Source organism: Arachis ipaensis, chromosome B8, assembly GCF_059453495.1.
Source record: "Arachis ipaensis isolate K30076 ecotype BB chromosome B8, ASM5945349v1, whole genome shotgun sequence".
Lineage (NCBI taxonomy): Eukaryota > Viridiplantae > Streptophyta > Magnoliopsida > Fabales > Fabaceae > Arachis > Arachis ipaensis.
The window spans coordinates 17,883,920-17,899,592 of NC_142443.1; the positions used below are offsets into that span (position 1 = coordinate 17,883,920).

Genomic DNA, 15,673 nt, shown 5'->3' on the forward strand with positions numbered 1-15,673 from the left:
TGTTGTGGTCATTGTCGTTATAACGGGGAGTTCATGTTGTTGCTACTGTTGCAGTTCCAGTTGCTGCAGTTTCAATTTCTGAGTTTCAATACTAAGGTAGGGGTTTTCTTAAAACTTATCTTATATTACAGAGTTGTTATAAATAGATATTACTGGAAAAAACATACTTCTGTGATTATGTTTGTCTTGTGGATGTGGTTGTTTGCTGGACTGAGTTACTGGTTGCTTGATTGATTGAGTGGTGTACGGTTGTAACTAAGAAATTGATTTGAAAGGTTATTTAGTTAATTATTATGAAAGGTGGTTTCGTTTTGGTTTTGAAGTTAATTTGATAATGTAAATGAATCGGCTTTGGAAATGATTTGAGATATGAAAAATGAATTGATTTTGGAAGCTGGTTTGATTTTAAAAAAGATTTATTATTGACATTGATTCGATTTGAAAATAATTTGATATTGGAACCGGTTGAATTTTGGAAAGTGATTGGGATTTGGAAATGGTTGAGAAAGAGTTTGAGAAATATTTGGATGGGACCCGAAAAGGGTGGCAGAGTCCGAGTTTTAGAAGAAATGCTGCCGAAATTTTATAAAATTGGAAGTTTTGTTTGAAGTAATTATTTAAAAAGATTTGGTTTTAAACGTTATATGTTTTAATATTGATTTATTTAAAAGAAGGAATTATGTCTTGAATTGGAATCGTTAATGAACGGAATGGAAAGAAGGATGATGAGGATTTTCTTTGAAATATGGTTTCTGATAGAAATTGAAAATGAGATTTGAGTTGATGAATGATGATAATGTTGAGAATGTTGAGATATGATCTTTGAATTATTCATATGGCTTATAAACTTAATTTTATCTGAGATACGAGGTTCCCTGGATAAAGTACCATGGCTTGCCACTACGTGTACCAGGTTGAAAACTCGATACTCTGTTGACCCTACGACGTAAGTGTGACCGGGCACTATATAAATTCCCGGGAATGTTACCCCCATTGAGCAATATTGATTATTTGAGAAAAAGCTATGCATAGACTCTTGGGGATGCACGTCGGGGGACAGTCTAAGGACAATTCAGACCTGTCGGGTTGGCTGGATAACCGACAGATGAGACTCATCAGCCATAGGACAGGCATGCATCATATGCATTTGTATGCTTTGTTTGAGTTTGAACTTGTTTTGGTTTGCCTAATTGTTAAACTGTTCTTAACTGCTACTTGAACTATTTGCTGTAACTGCTACCTACTTGTGTTTTCCTTGTTTGTCTTGCCTGTGTTTGTCCTGGCGTGCTACGTTTGAGAATGAACTTTGGTGCTGAATTAATGACTGTGTTATTTGATTGCGTGGTGGGTTTCTGATTGAGATTTTCTTATAAGAAAGGAAAGGTTTTGGATTTCTGAAAGATTGAACATTATTTCTTTGAAAAGGTTCTGAACAATTACCTATTGGCTTTTAAAAGATTCATAAGGCAATGATAGTCACTGAGCTTGAAAACAATTTTCTTGTTAAATATCTTCTTATGACAACTTTGAAACTCTGTGGTGAGACCATGTGGTTAGGTTCTCACCTCCCTACAGTTTTACCTTTTCAGGAACTAGATGAAGAGGCATTAAGAAGAGTTATACTGCGTTTGGTTTATATGCTGTTGTGTTAATTAGATTATTTTCTTCCATCGTCTTTGTTATTACAATTTTGTAAGAGGGATAGGAGTTATATATATAAGAAGTCTTGTATATGAATCTATACCTGCTTGTTGTTTTAAGATAAAATATTTATTTCCGGTTTTCAAAAAAATCAGCGATACAGTGTCGAGTCACAGGCTTCTATTTTAATATTAAGTATATAAAGTAGTCATAATACTTCTTGCTATCAGAGTGGCGCAGCCGGAAGCGTAACACTCTGGTAGTGAGGGTGTTACAAAATTCAAATCATAAAATATCACATAATATACTATTTTCAAGAATAATGTCTTTTCCTTTTTCTTATGTATGTTCAATTCATTACAAAATTTGTGTTAAACATGTATGAACTTTTATAAATATAAAAAGAGTTAGTTTTAGCACCTATTATATTTATAAATTTAATCAGAAAATTAATTTTTTTTAGCTAATATTTATCAGTAAAATTTTTGGATATTGCTCTTTTATGATAAATCCTAAATTTTAAAATTTTAATCTTCAAGGTTAAATTTTAAATTTTAAATTTTAAATATTATTTTTTTAAAAAAATAAATATTAAAAATAATTTTTAATAAAAATTAACTACTGTTAACTATTTTTTAAATTTAGTAATTATCTACATCCAAGCAATTTTACATTTAAGTTGATCTAAGTGATTTGAGTTTATGCATTTTTTTTCCGTTCCCCCCCCCCCTTACACTGCTGCTTCTTCTTCTTCTTGTTTTTTATTCACGCTTCTTCTTCTTCTTCACCCCGAATGCTACGTCTTCTTCTTCTTCTCCTACTTTTTTTTATTATTTTTTAATTTCGTTACCGTCGTTACCAACAACACCTCTTTTTCCACTACTAAAAAAATTACTTTTAGCAACCATTTATTTTGCTTTTAGCGGCAATAAAAATAGTCGCTAATACATTTACTGGCAATTAAACATTAGCCGTCTTATGCTTTGCCGCTAAAAGGTTTTAGCGGCAATTATAACATTTGCCGGTAAAGACCTTTTTAATGGCCGCAAAAAGTATATAACTTTTAGCGGCCATTTTCTTGGCAATTTATATGGCCACAAAAAATAATTCTAAGATTGCAATATTATTCACTTTTAGTGGCTATTACTATTGGCGCCAAAACCCATTTTACCGGCAATTTATATGGCCACTAAAAATATTATAATATTATTCACCTTTAGTTGCCATTACTATTGCACTAAAACCTTAATAATTTTTTAGTCATATTATATTCATTTTCTTAGAAGTAATGAACTATCTTTTTTCTAGAATTTTAAAATTATTTTTGCCAATAATTATTATTATTGTGCATAATATAAATATATTGAAATTAATTACTACAAAATAAAATTTTTTTATTAAATTTAAAATATTGATACACAAATTTCTCTTGAAAAGTAATAAATCATACAAATCTAAACAACAAAAAATATTACTAACCTATAACTATGTTATATCAATGTAGCAATACGAGTGTATGTTAGCAATGATCTAAAGTTGTAACTTTAAAAGTAGCCTGGTTTTCGGTTTTCACAATTGATCTAATCATCTAAGAGTTTAAAAGTAAATGAGGAAGAAAAATCATGAATCATAAATATACTAAAAAATTCAAAACCATAAACCTTTGACTGCTCTTCAAAAAATTGATAACTTGACATTATTTTTGCCTTGACACCAATGACACGGTTCTCCTAGCTTTGAAGTTGGTCTTTGCTTTTGCTTATTTGATGCGACAATTTTTTTCTCTTGAATTTACTGAATAGTTATCAAAATGAATTGGCACTTTGTTCGAACCGCAACTCACAGCTACTCACAGCACTATCATCCCATTCTTCTTGAACAACTTGCTAGCCCCTGTAACAAAATAAAGAAATATCAAATCAAATAAAAAAACTTCATTTATTTTATAATCTTTGTGCATATTAGAGTCAAGGCTGCTAAGATATTATAATAATCTATGTGAATGAATTGAAGGATTTATCTTAAAAAAGACAAATAAATAAAATTAGGATAGTCAAGATGAAAATATTATTTGAAATTTGGAATTGATTCTTCATTACTAGTCTCTTCCAATCAGAAGTTTCTTACGTGCAATTCCTAGATAGAGTGCATGTTTCTGAGAAACAGTTAAGATCAAAGAGATTATGGGAAGTTCCACACCCTTGGCTCAACCTTCTAATAATCCCAAGGACTCACATTCATGACTTTGCTCAAGAGGTCTTTGGCAATATCCTCAAAGACATAAGCAATAGCCCTGATCTTGCTGGTATTACCAATTCATAATCATAATTGCAGTTTGAAGCAGCATACCATTAAAGGGAAGCTCCCATTCTTGAATAATGAAAGTGCCTTTGTATGATCATGTTGTGCTTTGTCTCCCTGTATGGACACAACCTTCCAACCTCTGAAAAGAATTTATCATGTCACAAGTAGCTAATGTCAACAACAAATACTACATGTGTACACACACAGTATACCCTTGTTGAAGCATCCTTTCAACTCGTGTGGTTTTCATTTTGTACAAAACAAAAATCAATACTCGATTTCTGATAAAAGATACACACTCTTATCAATATGTAGAACAAAATAGTTAAGTCTGAAGATATCAACTATCAATATGCTTCATGGTAACTCGTCCTTTTTAGGCTACAAAAATACATGTATATGTTCATTGAAAACCAAATGAACACTGGAAAATGTTAGGAATTAAGGATAGCAACAACTTGATCCAATCTATTAACTATTCACTGCTTCCTGGGAAGATATCTCTAGTTCTAAGGATTAATTATCATGGAGAGAGACCTCTGAGATTTGTGGTATTTTTCCGGTAAAGCAACCAGTCGCTTATCACGCGCACGGTCATCCAAGACCTATGAATGCAACAACATTTTTTTGCTAGTCAACAAAGGCATTTAAAACAAACAAATGTAGACTAGATTTGGTCAATACAGACCTCAACTATCTGCATGACATCATGATTCGCGGCTAAGTTTTCTGAACCTACAACAAACGGACTCCACACCACAAGACTTACCAGCATCACACATAACATCTGAAATTTACAATACAAATATATTGAACTCATCATAGTATATCTTGTCTGAAAATTTATGTTTAAAATCAATAGTAGAGTGATAAGTAGCCAATATAAGAATTAATCACCTAGATTTGTTTATATTTTCTATTTTCAGCATCTGATCTTTGTCTTAGTATATCTTGAGATAATTATACTAATCAAACAAATTTCAAAAGACATTGGTTAAGGCTTCCAATAAAATGAATAGGTAAGACCTTAATATTTATTCCAAATGCAGACTTTTATGTTCAAATACTAACTGATGTCCATAGTACTTTTTTAGGATTTTGCAAACAAATATTAAAAGTAAAACTGTTATAATGAAAAAATATATATTTAAAACTTCTAAGGATAGGTACATTTATTTATTTATTTTAAAATCCTTCCACTTTTAATTTTGTTAGCAAAAAGACCGTCGTTAGCAAAAGCTCTATAGTTTTCTCTAATAAGTCCATTTAAGAATAATAATAATTAAATAAAAAAATATTAATTATTAAGCTTATTCTTATTTGGTACATGATACAAACAACTAATTCAACACATATAAAAATATTATTTAACAATCATGCTTGGTGTATGTGAAGATTTAAGAAATAAACGTACCTTGAGGTGATCTTGAGGTTGGTAGCATGCAAAAATCAACGAGGTTTCTCTGATGTGGAACCAGCTCCCTTCTTCTGCAACTCAAGGGGAAAAAAGACACATTTGAAACAAATTGATTATTGCAAAATAACTAACAAGAATACTTATTTGAGTTTTTTGACATTGTGAAATTTCTTTGAGTAAACTATTTACTGAATTTAGGAATAATATATCCTAATTTTGATAGGTTGATCGATTTCAGATTTAGTAATTTTTTTTGTTAAAATTAAAGAAATGATTTCCCTTGAAATGATTCCCTCACGCTGGCCTTCTAATCACTTCTACTATATAGCTGCGACTTCATTGCCTCTAAATATTAATATTGAACAAAGATTGGGCCAGATTTAAGCATACTTTATTAGATTAGGTTCAACAAAGAAAGCAAATTACATTATTAGAAAATGTATTTGGAAACAAAGAGGTATAGAAAAGAATTCACCATTAGTAGTTCCATGAGGAAGGCTCCCACTAGAAGTTCTTGTAACCTTTTCCTTCCCTTTTTGCTTTCGGACACAGAAGAAAAGAGCAAGTATCAAAATAACAGCCACCAATATTGAACCTATAATAATGCCTATAATAGCCCCTGTGGTCAAGCCATTATTGCTATCAGAACTTTCATTATCAGAAACCCATGTTTTGTTATGGGAACCAGATCCAGAGCGACGGTGACTATTGTGAGACCTGCTGGGTGGAGGAAATTACAGGGTGGATACCAGGACTGTGATGAATTTCAAAGAAGTTTGAAATATCAAAGGAAAAAATGATATCGCCAAAAAAAATCAAATTACCAAAATCTGAAACCGATAACGTCATTGGGCGAAGAAAACACTCGAAACTTTGATTCTAAATCAATGAATTACGAGTTCAACCTACAATAAGTGCATGCGATAGGAATCGGAACTAAGAAAAGCGGAATCCAATGTGGGAGAAAAATTAACTCAAATAAAACTAAAAATTGATAAGAGATATGGGAAAAGGATGCAATAGAACACAAATTGGGACCACAAAAATCAGAATTGAGAGAGAATTAACTCATACCTGATTACTAGAGCGCAATTGAGTTCAATCGAAATCAGCACAACCTTGTCCGAGAAAAAGGATTTAGAGCGTGATTAAAATTAAGATAAAAACTGGAAAGAGATTTGAGCGATGAAGAACCTGGAATGATGGAGAGCGAGAGCGAGAGCGAAATCGAGAAGAAGAAGAAGGAGAAGAATATTGGTGTGCGGTTCTCACTTCTCATTAAGAATAAGGCACTGAGAGTTGTTATGTGTGAGGAGAGTGGCGAGGCAGAGAGTCATGTTTTTGAGTTTCACGGTTTAGGGTCCTTTTATTTATTTATTTATTTTTGTTATTTTTAAAATTTTAGCTTTCTTTTAGTGGCAATAGATGAAATGGCCATTATAATTTATAGTATTAATAGTAAATATATAATTGCCACTAATCAATAGTTTTAAAAAGAGAAATTGTGGCAATAATATTATTGCCGCTAAAAATTTGTCGCTAAAAATCTTTTTTCTTGTAGTGTTCTTTCTCCTCCTCCTCCTCCTATTGGAATTTCGTCTCTTCCTTCCTTTTTATCATTCTCCTCCATCATCATCGTTATCATCATTGTCTTCTTTTAATATGTATTGTTGTTATCAAATTATCATCGAATTCGAATTTATATAATGGACAATTTTCGGTTCATTTGGTATTATACAATGGTTTCGTTTTGAGCTAATTTTCAGTTTATTTGAGATGCAAGTGTTTCTAAATTCGAATTTATATAATGGACAATTTTTGGTTCATTTGATATTATACAATCGTTTCATTTTAATAATATTTTCGGTTCATTCAAGACGCAGGTGTTTCTGAATTTGAATTTATATAATGAACCATTTTCAGTTTATTTGGTATTATACAATGGTTTTATTTTGATAATATTTTTGGTTCATTCGATCACCACAGAGAATCAGAATCAATAAAAATGATAGCAAAATGTTAGTATTGTTGGTGATGATGATAATGATGACGGAGGAGGAAGAAAAAAATGAAGGAGAAAATAAAAGAAATTCAAATAAAAAATAAACATGAGGAGGAAGAGAAGGAGATGGATGTGGTATGATGGTGGTGAGAATGGCAATAACGAAGAAAAGATGAAGAAAAAAGAGGAGGAGGAGGAAGAAGAAGACGACGAAGTCCTGCAGCGTAAACTAAATGACTTAGATGAACTTGTATATAGAATTGTTTGGATGTGTAGTGAGACTCTTTTTAATTTTAGTCTTTTAATGTTTTATAACAACAAAAATAATGTAAATTTGTTGATAACATTTATCAAATAATACTACTTTTTTATTTTTCTTGATTTAAAATACGGTTTACTAAAATTTGGCCTCCCCTTTAATTTATCAACAGGGTGGGCAGGTCGGGGTAATTTCTTAAAAAAAAAAAAGACATCGTTTTCTTTACTTTATAAAATTGAAAACTTAAAAAACTTATTTATCGATCCTGAATCGAATTATTATATACTTAATTGAAACATAAAGCATTATTTGTACCAGTTTGATTTATATTAGATTAAATCAAATCCACAAATTCTGCAATAAATTATCATATAATAATCTTGATTGGGTTGATCATATATAGAGACATTAGATGAGTGACATACTCTAATTTGTTAATTTTTCAATCTTTTAAACTAACATATATATATTAAATCAAAAACATTTACAGGGAGTCAACGAAACCATGAAACAAGAAGTTCAAATGCATAAAAAGAAGGTGAAGATGTATTTGTCTTCTAATGACAATAATATCTTACAAAAGTTATGTTTAATAGATTCAATTCAACATTTAAGTATATCTTATCATTTTGAACATGAAATTGATGAAATATTAGCCCAAATCCACAATGATTTTACCAACAATAATGGCCTTGTTACAAAAGAGTGTGACCTTCACTTTATTGCATTACTTTTCCGTTTATTTCGACAAAAGGGATATTTCATTTCATCAGGTATGTCTAAAACTCATTTTTCTATCTTATATATAATTATATTACCAAAAAAATATCATACCAATTGTTAATTATGGATTCACACTAGTTAGTATATATGTGAATTACATAGATGTTTTCAACAAATTCAAGAATAGAAGGGGAGAATTCGATGAAATAACTGATGTTCAAGGAATGTGAAGCTTGTATGAAGCTGCACAATTAAAAGTTCATGGAGAAGATATATTAGAGGAAGCACATGAATTCACATACAATAAACTTAAGTCTATCACCAATCAACTGAGTCCATCTCTTGCTAATCAAGTCAATCAAAGCTTAGTACAACCTTTTCAAAAGGCAATTCCAAGAATAATGGCAAGGTCATATATGTCTTTTTACGAAAAAGTTCTACGCATGATGAAGTTCTTCTAAAGTTTGCAAAACTAGATTTCAATATGCTCCAGAAATGGTATCAGAAAGAAGTTGATAGTGTTATCAAGTAAGTATTTTATATTTAGTTAAACACTTCTTATTAGAATTCTTTTTTTAAAGAGAAGTTCCTATAATCAACAAGATATAACTTTTTGTACGATTACAGGTGGTGGGAAAAGTTAAAATTTTCGAAAATGGTCCCTTATGCAAGAGAGAGGATGGCTGAGTTATACTTCTGGCCATTTGCTATGAACTCTGAGCCTAAATATACTACTTTTAGAAGGGTGGTGGCCAAAATGGTTCAATGGATGACTATATTTGATGATACTTATGATGTCTATGGAACAATCGAAGAACTTGAGCTCCTCACACAGACTATCCAAAGGTTTTTTATTTTACTGAACTAAGAATTGGCCAATTTTACATTATGCTACATATCTAAATTAAAAAGGACCTATACATGTGTAGCATCCACTAGCAGAATAATTATAAAAACTTTTAAAATAGTATTAACTCATAAGAATAAAGTCTGATAAATTAAACTAGTATCTTAACATATATTGGGTGAATACTAAGAAAAAAATTTCAGCAACAAAAGTACATAGACCAAATAATACTCAAAAGAAAAGAGATAAGTATAACCAAGAGTTTATGATCAAATAGAAAGGGAAAAACAGGTAAGAAGCAAAAACACCGTCAACTTCCAAGTTACACTTGAAATTGGCAAAGAAATTTGTATTATTGCTAGAAAGGAGGAAGAAGAAGCATTTCCAAAATTAGGAATTAAGAGTCATACCAGTCATAATGTCAACATACATGTGCCTTTTTTTATCTTATAGATTTCAATTACATAATTCCTCAATTGAAAAATAGTCCTCTTTTATCATTATCTTGATAATTCAATTCCATGATCATGTTTCTTTCTTAATTAGTTTTTAACCCTTTTGTGTTTCAGATGGGATATTAGTTACATTGCATCTCTTCCAGAGTGCTTTAAGGCAATTTTTAATGTAATTGTAGAACTTGTTGATGAAATAATAGAGTTAAGTGCTGGGAGTGGGGAATCAGACTTGGTGTTGCAATGTCTCAAACAAGCTGTAGACTTTATTCCTGACTTTTTTAATTTTAAATTAATTATTATATTCATTAATCATCATTTTAATGAAGTTATATTCATTAATTAATTTATCTGCAGCTGTCTCATTATGTACAAGGTTACATTGACGAAGCAAGATGGTGCCATGAGGGATATATTCCAACATATGATGAGCGTAAGGTTATTGGTGCTGCTACTACACCATATCAAATGCTTACAATAATGTTTATTGCTTTGGGAGAATTTGCAACCAAAGAAACTCTTCATTGGATTTCTAATAATATTCCACTTATTGTACAAGCTTCATCACTTGTTTCGAGACTGACAAATGATTTAGCTTCACATAAGCTATATGATAGATATATAATTATTTATATACTTCTTCTTATTAGTTTAAATTAAAAAAAATTATTAATATGGTGTTAGAACTTTTATGATAAAAAAATATAGAATTTGATTTTTATTGTCCTTAAAAAATAATATAAAATAAATAAAAGAAAAAAAAGAATCTATACAAAAAATTTTTAAATAAAATCCAAAATCAAAAATACTTTTATTAAAAAATCGCATTAAAAAAGTTGTTTCATGACATATATATATATATATAATTTTAACTACATATATATATATATATATATATAAGAGAAGAGAGCTTCTCATAAAATTATTTATTTTGGTAAAATAATATGAATTATTATATATTTAAAATATGTTTTTTAACGCAAGAGTTTCTTTTATCAATTATGAAATAACTTTTCATAGATGGTTATATTACTATTAATAAAGTTTAATTTTAATCAGTTATATAATTGAAGTATTGATAATTTTATAAGGGTGTAAAGAAGCAACTACTAGTTGTAATAAAAAAAACTTAATAATTAAGTTTGACTTTTTTATTTATTAACTTTCACATAATAGTATGATAATATAATTAAGTTAATAGATATAAATTAAATCCATTTACTAAGATATTATTAGTTTATGTTTAGGTGTTAAATAATGTGAAATATTTTCTAAATCATGGGCCTATATTATTATTTCCCTAAATAATTGAATCAATAATAATTTAACAAAGTCATGATTAATTCTACACTCACTGAAACACACACATATATATAGTTGGTTTATTTTAATAATTTTTGACAATGATATGCATAAATCAACTTTTAATTTGGATTTGATCAATTGTTTGTAGTTTGAGCAGCAAAGAGAACATGGTGCTTCGGCCGTAGAATGTTACATGAAGCAATATGGCTTTTCACAAGAGGAGGCCTATGAATTCATAAAAAAGATATCAATAATTGTTGGAAGGATATGAATGAAGAGTACCTCAAATTAATTGACAATATTCCAAGGCCAGTCCTTGATTGCATTGTTAACAAGGCACGCGTATGTGAGTTTTTATATTCGAACTTTGAGGATAAAATTACAAATTGTGCAATCATGAAAGACCACATTGTGGCACTACTTTTGGATCCCGTGTTCGTGTAGCAGTTTATGGTCCAAATAAACTTTTGAGTGTTTGGCCTTAATTATATGTATGTTGTTCTGGTTCTGTTGTTATTGTTTGTTTGTATTGTCTTGTAATTAAGGATACCAAATTCTTTGTCAACGGTTAGTTTTTTATCGAGTTAAATTTAAAAGTGATTTACACACTTAATAATTTTCGAAATCCTAATTACATCAGTAATAATGTGTTTGAGATCATTAAAAATGTGTATTACTTTAGTTTCAGATTCTTTATTTGTAAATAGCTTTCTAATGTGATTTGATGACATAAATTTTTAGTAACACATTACACTATAGTTTAATCATATATAATAATGTAATAATGAATTTATGAGTAACATATGACATGCTTGTGATAATATCATATTTCATAATTTTATTTGCCTGCATGTTAGTTTGGTGTCGTGTGGTAATATAATTTAGGTGATTGCTATACTATTTAAAAGTATTTGTCTAACTTACTAAAAATAATTAAAAATTAATATTTAATATTTAAAAATATAAAAATAAATAATTATTAAATATTTAAAATTTATTATAAAAAATAAGTTAAACAAAAATTAAACACCAAATAATAGATATTATAAAATTTACCTGTAATTTATCCATAAGTCATCTAGTAGGATTTGGCTCCTCTGAAGTTGTTCATTTATTTTAGAAGAAAAAGTAACGTAATCTAAACCCTTAATAATATGGATTTGGCTCCTCTGAAATTGTTCATTTACTTTAGAAGAAAAAGTAACGTAATTTAAACCCTTAATAATATAAATGGTTCTAATTCTCTTAGATAAATAAATACATTAAATGTAGACTCTTTAATAGAATTCGTTGAAAATCGTGCGACAACTGCAGCAACTTCCAAGACTGCGTAATTTCTTCTTTTTATTTATCTTCTCTCTCTTTTATTTAGTTTTTTCTTTCTTTTTCTTCAACAAAAAAATATTTTCGATTCTATTATTTCACAACATTTAATTTTCTTTTTATGTTTTATTATCATGTTCTTCTATGATATTATTATTGTTTTGGTTATTTTTTTCTTTTTTATTTTTGTCTTCTGTAACTTACATTTAAAGTTTTGTCATGAAAGAGATTAACAGTGATCACTAATAATTTTTCATCTTTTTTAAATCTTGAACAATTTTTTGAAAAATCTGATAAAAAGTATAAAATAAATTAATTTAAAATGGATCAAGAAATGTTTTTTTTTTTATTTTAATAATAAAAAATACTCATATAAATGTACTCAATCTTTTTTAGATAAATGTACTCAATTTTTTTTGTTTATACTTGAAATAAGAATGTAACTGAGAACAAATTAAAGAATGTTTAGAGTAACTAATGATATGATGTTGATTTAATAGATCTCTAATAAATTGATATTGATATACATTAAATTAATTTATTTATATTTTTATGTGTTGTTATGTGTTTATGATGCTTGTTTCATGTCTAATGTTATAGTTTAAATTTAAATGTGTGAATGGTTAAAGAAAATATAGTAACTAAATGATAGAATGAAATTATTTTTTTTGTTGAAAAAAAAAGAAAAAACTAAATAAAAGAGAGAGAAGATAAATAAAAAGAAGAAATCACGCGGTCTTGGAAGTTGCTGCAGTATTTTCAACGAATCCTATTAAACAGTCTACATTTAATGTATTTATTTATCTAAGAGAATCAGAACCATTTATATTATTAAGGATTTAGATTGCGTTACTTTTTTCTCTGAAGTAAATGAACAACTTTAGAGGAGCCAAATCCCATCTAGTATGTTAGTGTTGCAGATGTACTAAATTGATCACTGACTTTACATTAAGTAATTCATTTTAGTCATTGAATTGAATGTCATAAACCTAATCAATTCCTAATGATGACATGTCACCATGTCATATTTTTCTATACTTTTTCATATAAGAAATTGATGATTTGTGCTTAAATATTGCATTATTTTGTGCTTAAAAGGTATATTTCCTTGATCTTTTAATTTTATAAATCTTGAAGGAAATAAGGAGAAAAAGAAGCAAAAAAGCACAAAATAAGCTAAAAAGGAGAAAAAAAGAGCTTTGGGGCACACTTTGAAGTTGGAGCACACTTTGGAGGCTTAGGCCACGCTTTTAAAAGCGTGGCCCATGACCAAATCAAGGAAGAGAAGCGTGGCCCAAAGGAAGAAAAGCGTGGCTCAAAACAAGAAGCAAGAACACAAAGCTCTTGCCAAGAGCTTAGAGCTCTTGTGGAGAGCTTTACTTCAAATAATCAAAAGCCAAGCTCTTGCCAAGAGCTTAAAAGCTCTTGCCAAGAGCTTTATCAAAAGCACATGGAAGAAGGAAGCAAGGCAAGCTCACATGCAAAGCTCTTGCCAAGAACTTTGCCCAAGAGCTTTTTCGGGCTGCTTCAAGGAAAAATCAAGGGAAAAAGAGCTCAACAATGCACTCACCAAGGCTTGAACCCAAGACCAAGGGGGAGGGAGGCAAGAATTTTCGCTAAGTTAAAATCTGAGCGTTCACAGCATGACCATGCCTCCTTCAAAAGGCTATAACTTGAGCTACAGATGTCCGATTGATGTGCTTTCAGTTGCGTTGGAAAGCTGACATTCAGAGCTTTCCAACGACATATGGTAATCCATATTTGGCATGAAATTGAGGTACGAGTGAAAGGCATCTTTAAGAACCAAAAATAAGCAAAAATGAATCAAAGTGGCTTCACCAGGATTCGAAGAGGGAGACCAAGGGAAGCAAGGAAGTAGCGCTCTCCTCATGAAGATGTAAGAAAAAGGGCTCACAAAATGCTTCCATCATGGTTCGAACATGGAGTTTCTCTCCAAAACAAAGGGGTGCTTCTAATAGAGCTCTTACGGAGAGCTTTGCCCTGGGAGTGTGACCTATGGTACAAAAATCAAATTAATTCAATCCTGCACCAAAATTTAAAAGCCCATGGACATCACTTCAAGGCACAAGAACAAGTTAGCTTAGGAATTTATTTTTAATTGTAATTTGTTTAGAATTTTATTTTTTATTTTTATTTTCATTTTGTGAAAAGCCTATAAAAAGGCATTTGCTTCATTTCGTTAGGAAGCCAGCCCCATTAGAGAGCATAGAGGTTGGCTCCACTAGAGAGCATTAGGATTAGAGAGCTCTCTCTTCTAGTTTTTCTTTCTTTGAATTTGAATCTTGGATTGAGGAGTGAAGGAATTTTGTTTCCCTCTTGGTCTAAGATTTCTCTTGGTTGTTCTTCTGCATAATTTCAGAGAATTAAAGAAGTGAATCTGAGTTTTCATTTATTGCTTCCATCTTTAATTTTCCTGCATCTTGTTCTCTGTTGGATCTAGGAAGGGAGTGAGATCTAGACTTGTTTTCTAGTCTCTTGATTCCATGAGATCTTCAATTTTATTTTGCAATTGAGTTGAGCTCTTGGCTGCTCTTCTGTTTTTACTGTTTCATTGAAATTGTTAATTCCTCTTTGAGATTTCAGATTGCTGATTTACTTTTCTGCTGCAATTTCCTTCTCTGTGATTTTTGCTTTCTGTTCTCATTGTTCTCAAATTACTTTCCTGTACTTTTGTTCATCTACACTTTACATTTGAGCTACTGTGATCTGAATTTAAATTTTCTTGCACTTTAAATTTCCTGTTACTTGTTCTCAAGATCTCTTCAATTGCTTGCTCTATTGCTCTCTTTAATTTCCAGCACCCCAGCCCCCTTTTATATTTCATGCAATTTACATTTCTTGTCATTTAAGTTTCTGCAATTTACATTTCTTGCTCTTTAAGATTTTGCTCATTTACTTTCTGCAACTTTTAATTCACTGCCATTTACTTTCTGTTGGCTACATTCCATCAAATTTCACTTCAATGTTAGCTTGACTAAACTAATCACCCACTAAAGTTGCTTGATCCATCAATCCCTGTGGGATCGACCTCACTCTAAGTGAGTTATTACTACTTGATGTGACCCTGTATACTTGCTGGTGAGTTTGGTGTTTGGAATTTATTTTCCAAATTATCCATCACCTAATTTTAACAAGACAAAATAAAAAAGAATCTTGTTTGGTACATAGCTGTCACTATGCCACGCATAATTCAACTTTCGCTTTTTAAATTTAATCAAATGTGTAGTTTGAATAACAAAGGAAACATGTTGCTTCCGCAGTAGAAAGTTGCTTGAAGTAATATGACAGAAGAGGAGGCCTATGAATTCATTAAAAAGGATATCAGTGACTCTTGGAAGGATATGTACAAAGAGTATCTCAAGTTAACCGAAGAAATCCC

At 30.2% G+C, this 15,673-nt stretch overlaps 1 protein-coding gene across 1 annotated transcript; it reads left to right on the top strand.

Annotated features, from left to right (window-relative positions):
- The first annotated feature begins 7,470 nt into the window (after window positions 1-7,470).
- On the top strand, window positions 7,471-11,221 carry LOC107610610 (putative sesquiterpene synthase). The gene is made up of 7 exons (XM_088495395.1): window positions 7,471-7,614; window positions 8,114-8,396; window positions 8,799-8,874; window positions 8,974-9,192; window positions 9,763-9,904; window positions 10,003-10,197; window positions 11,099-11,221. The coding sequence occupies exons 1-7, from the start codon at window positions 7,471-7,473 to the stop codon at window positions 11,219-11,221; spliced, it is 1,182 nt and encodes a 393-aa protein (XP_088351521.1).
- The last annotated feature ends 4,452 nt before the right edge of the window (window positions 11,222-15,673 follow it).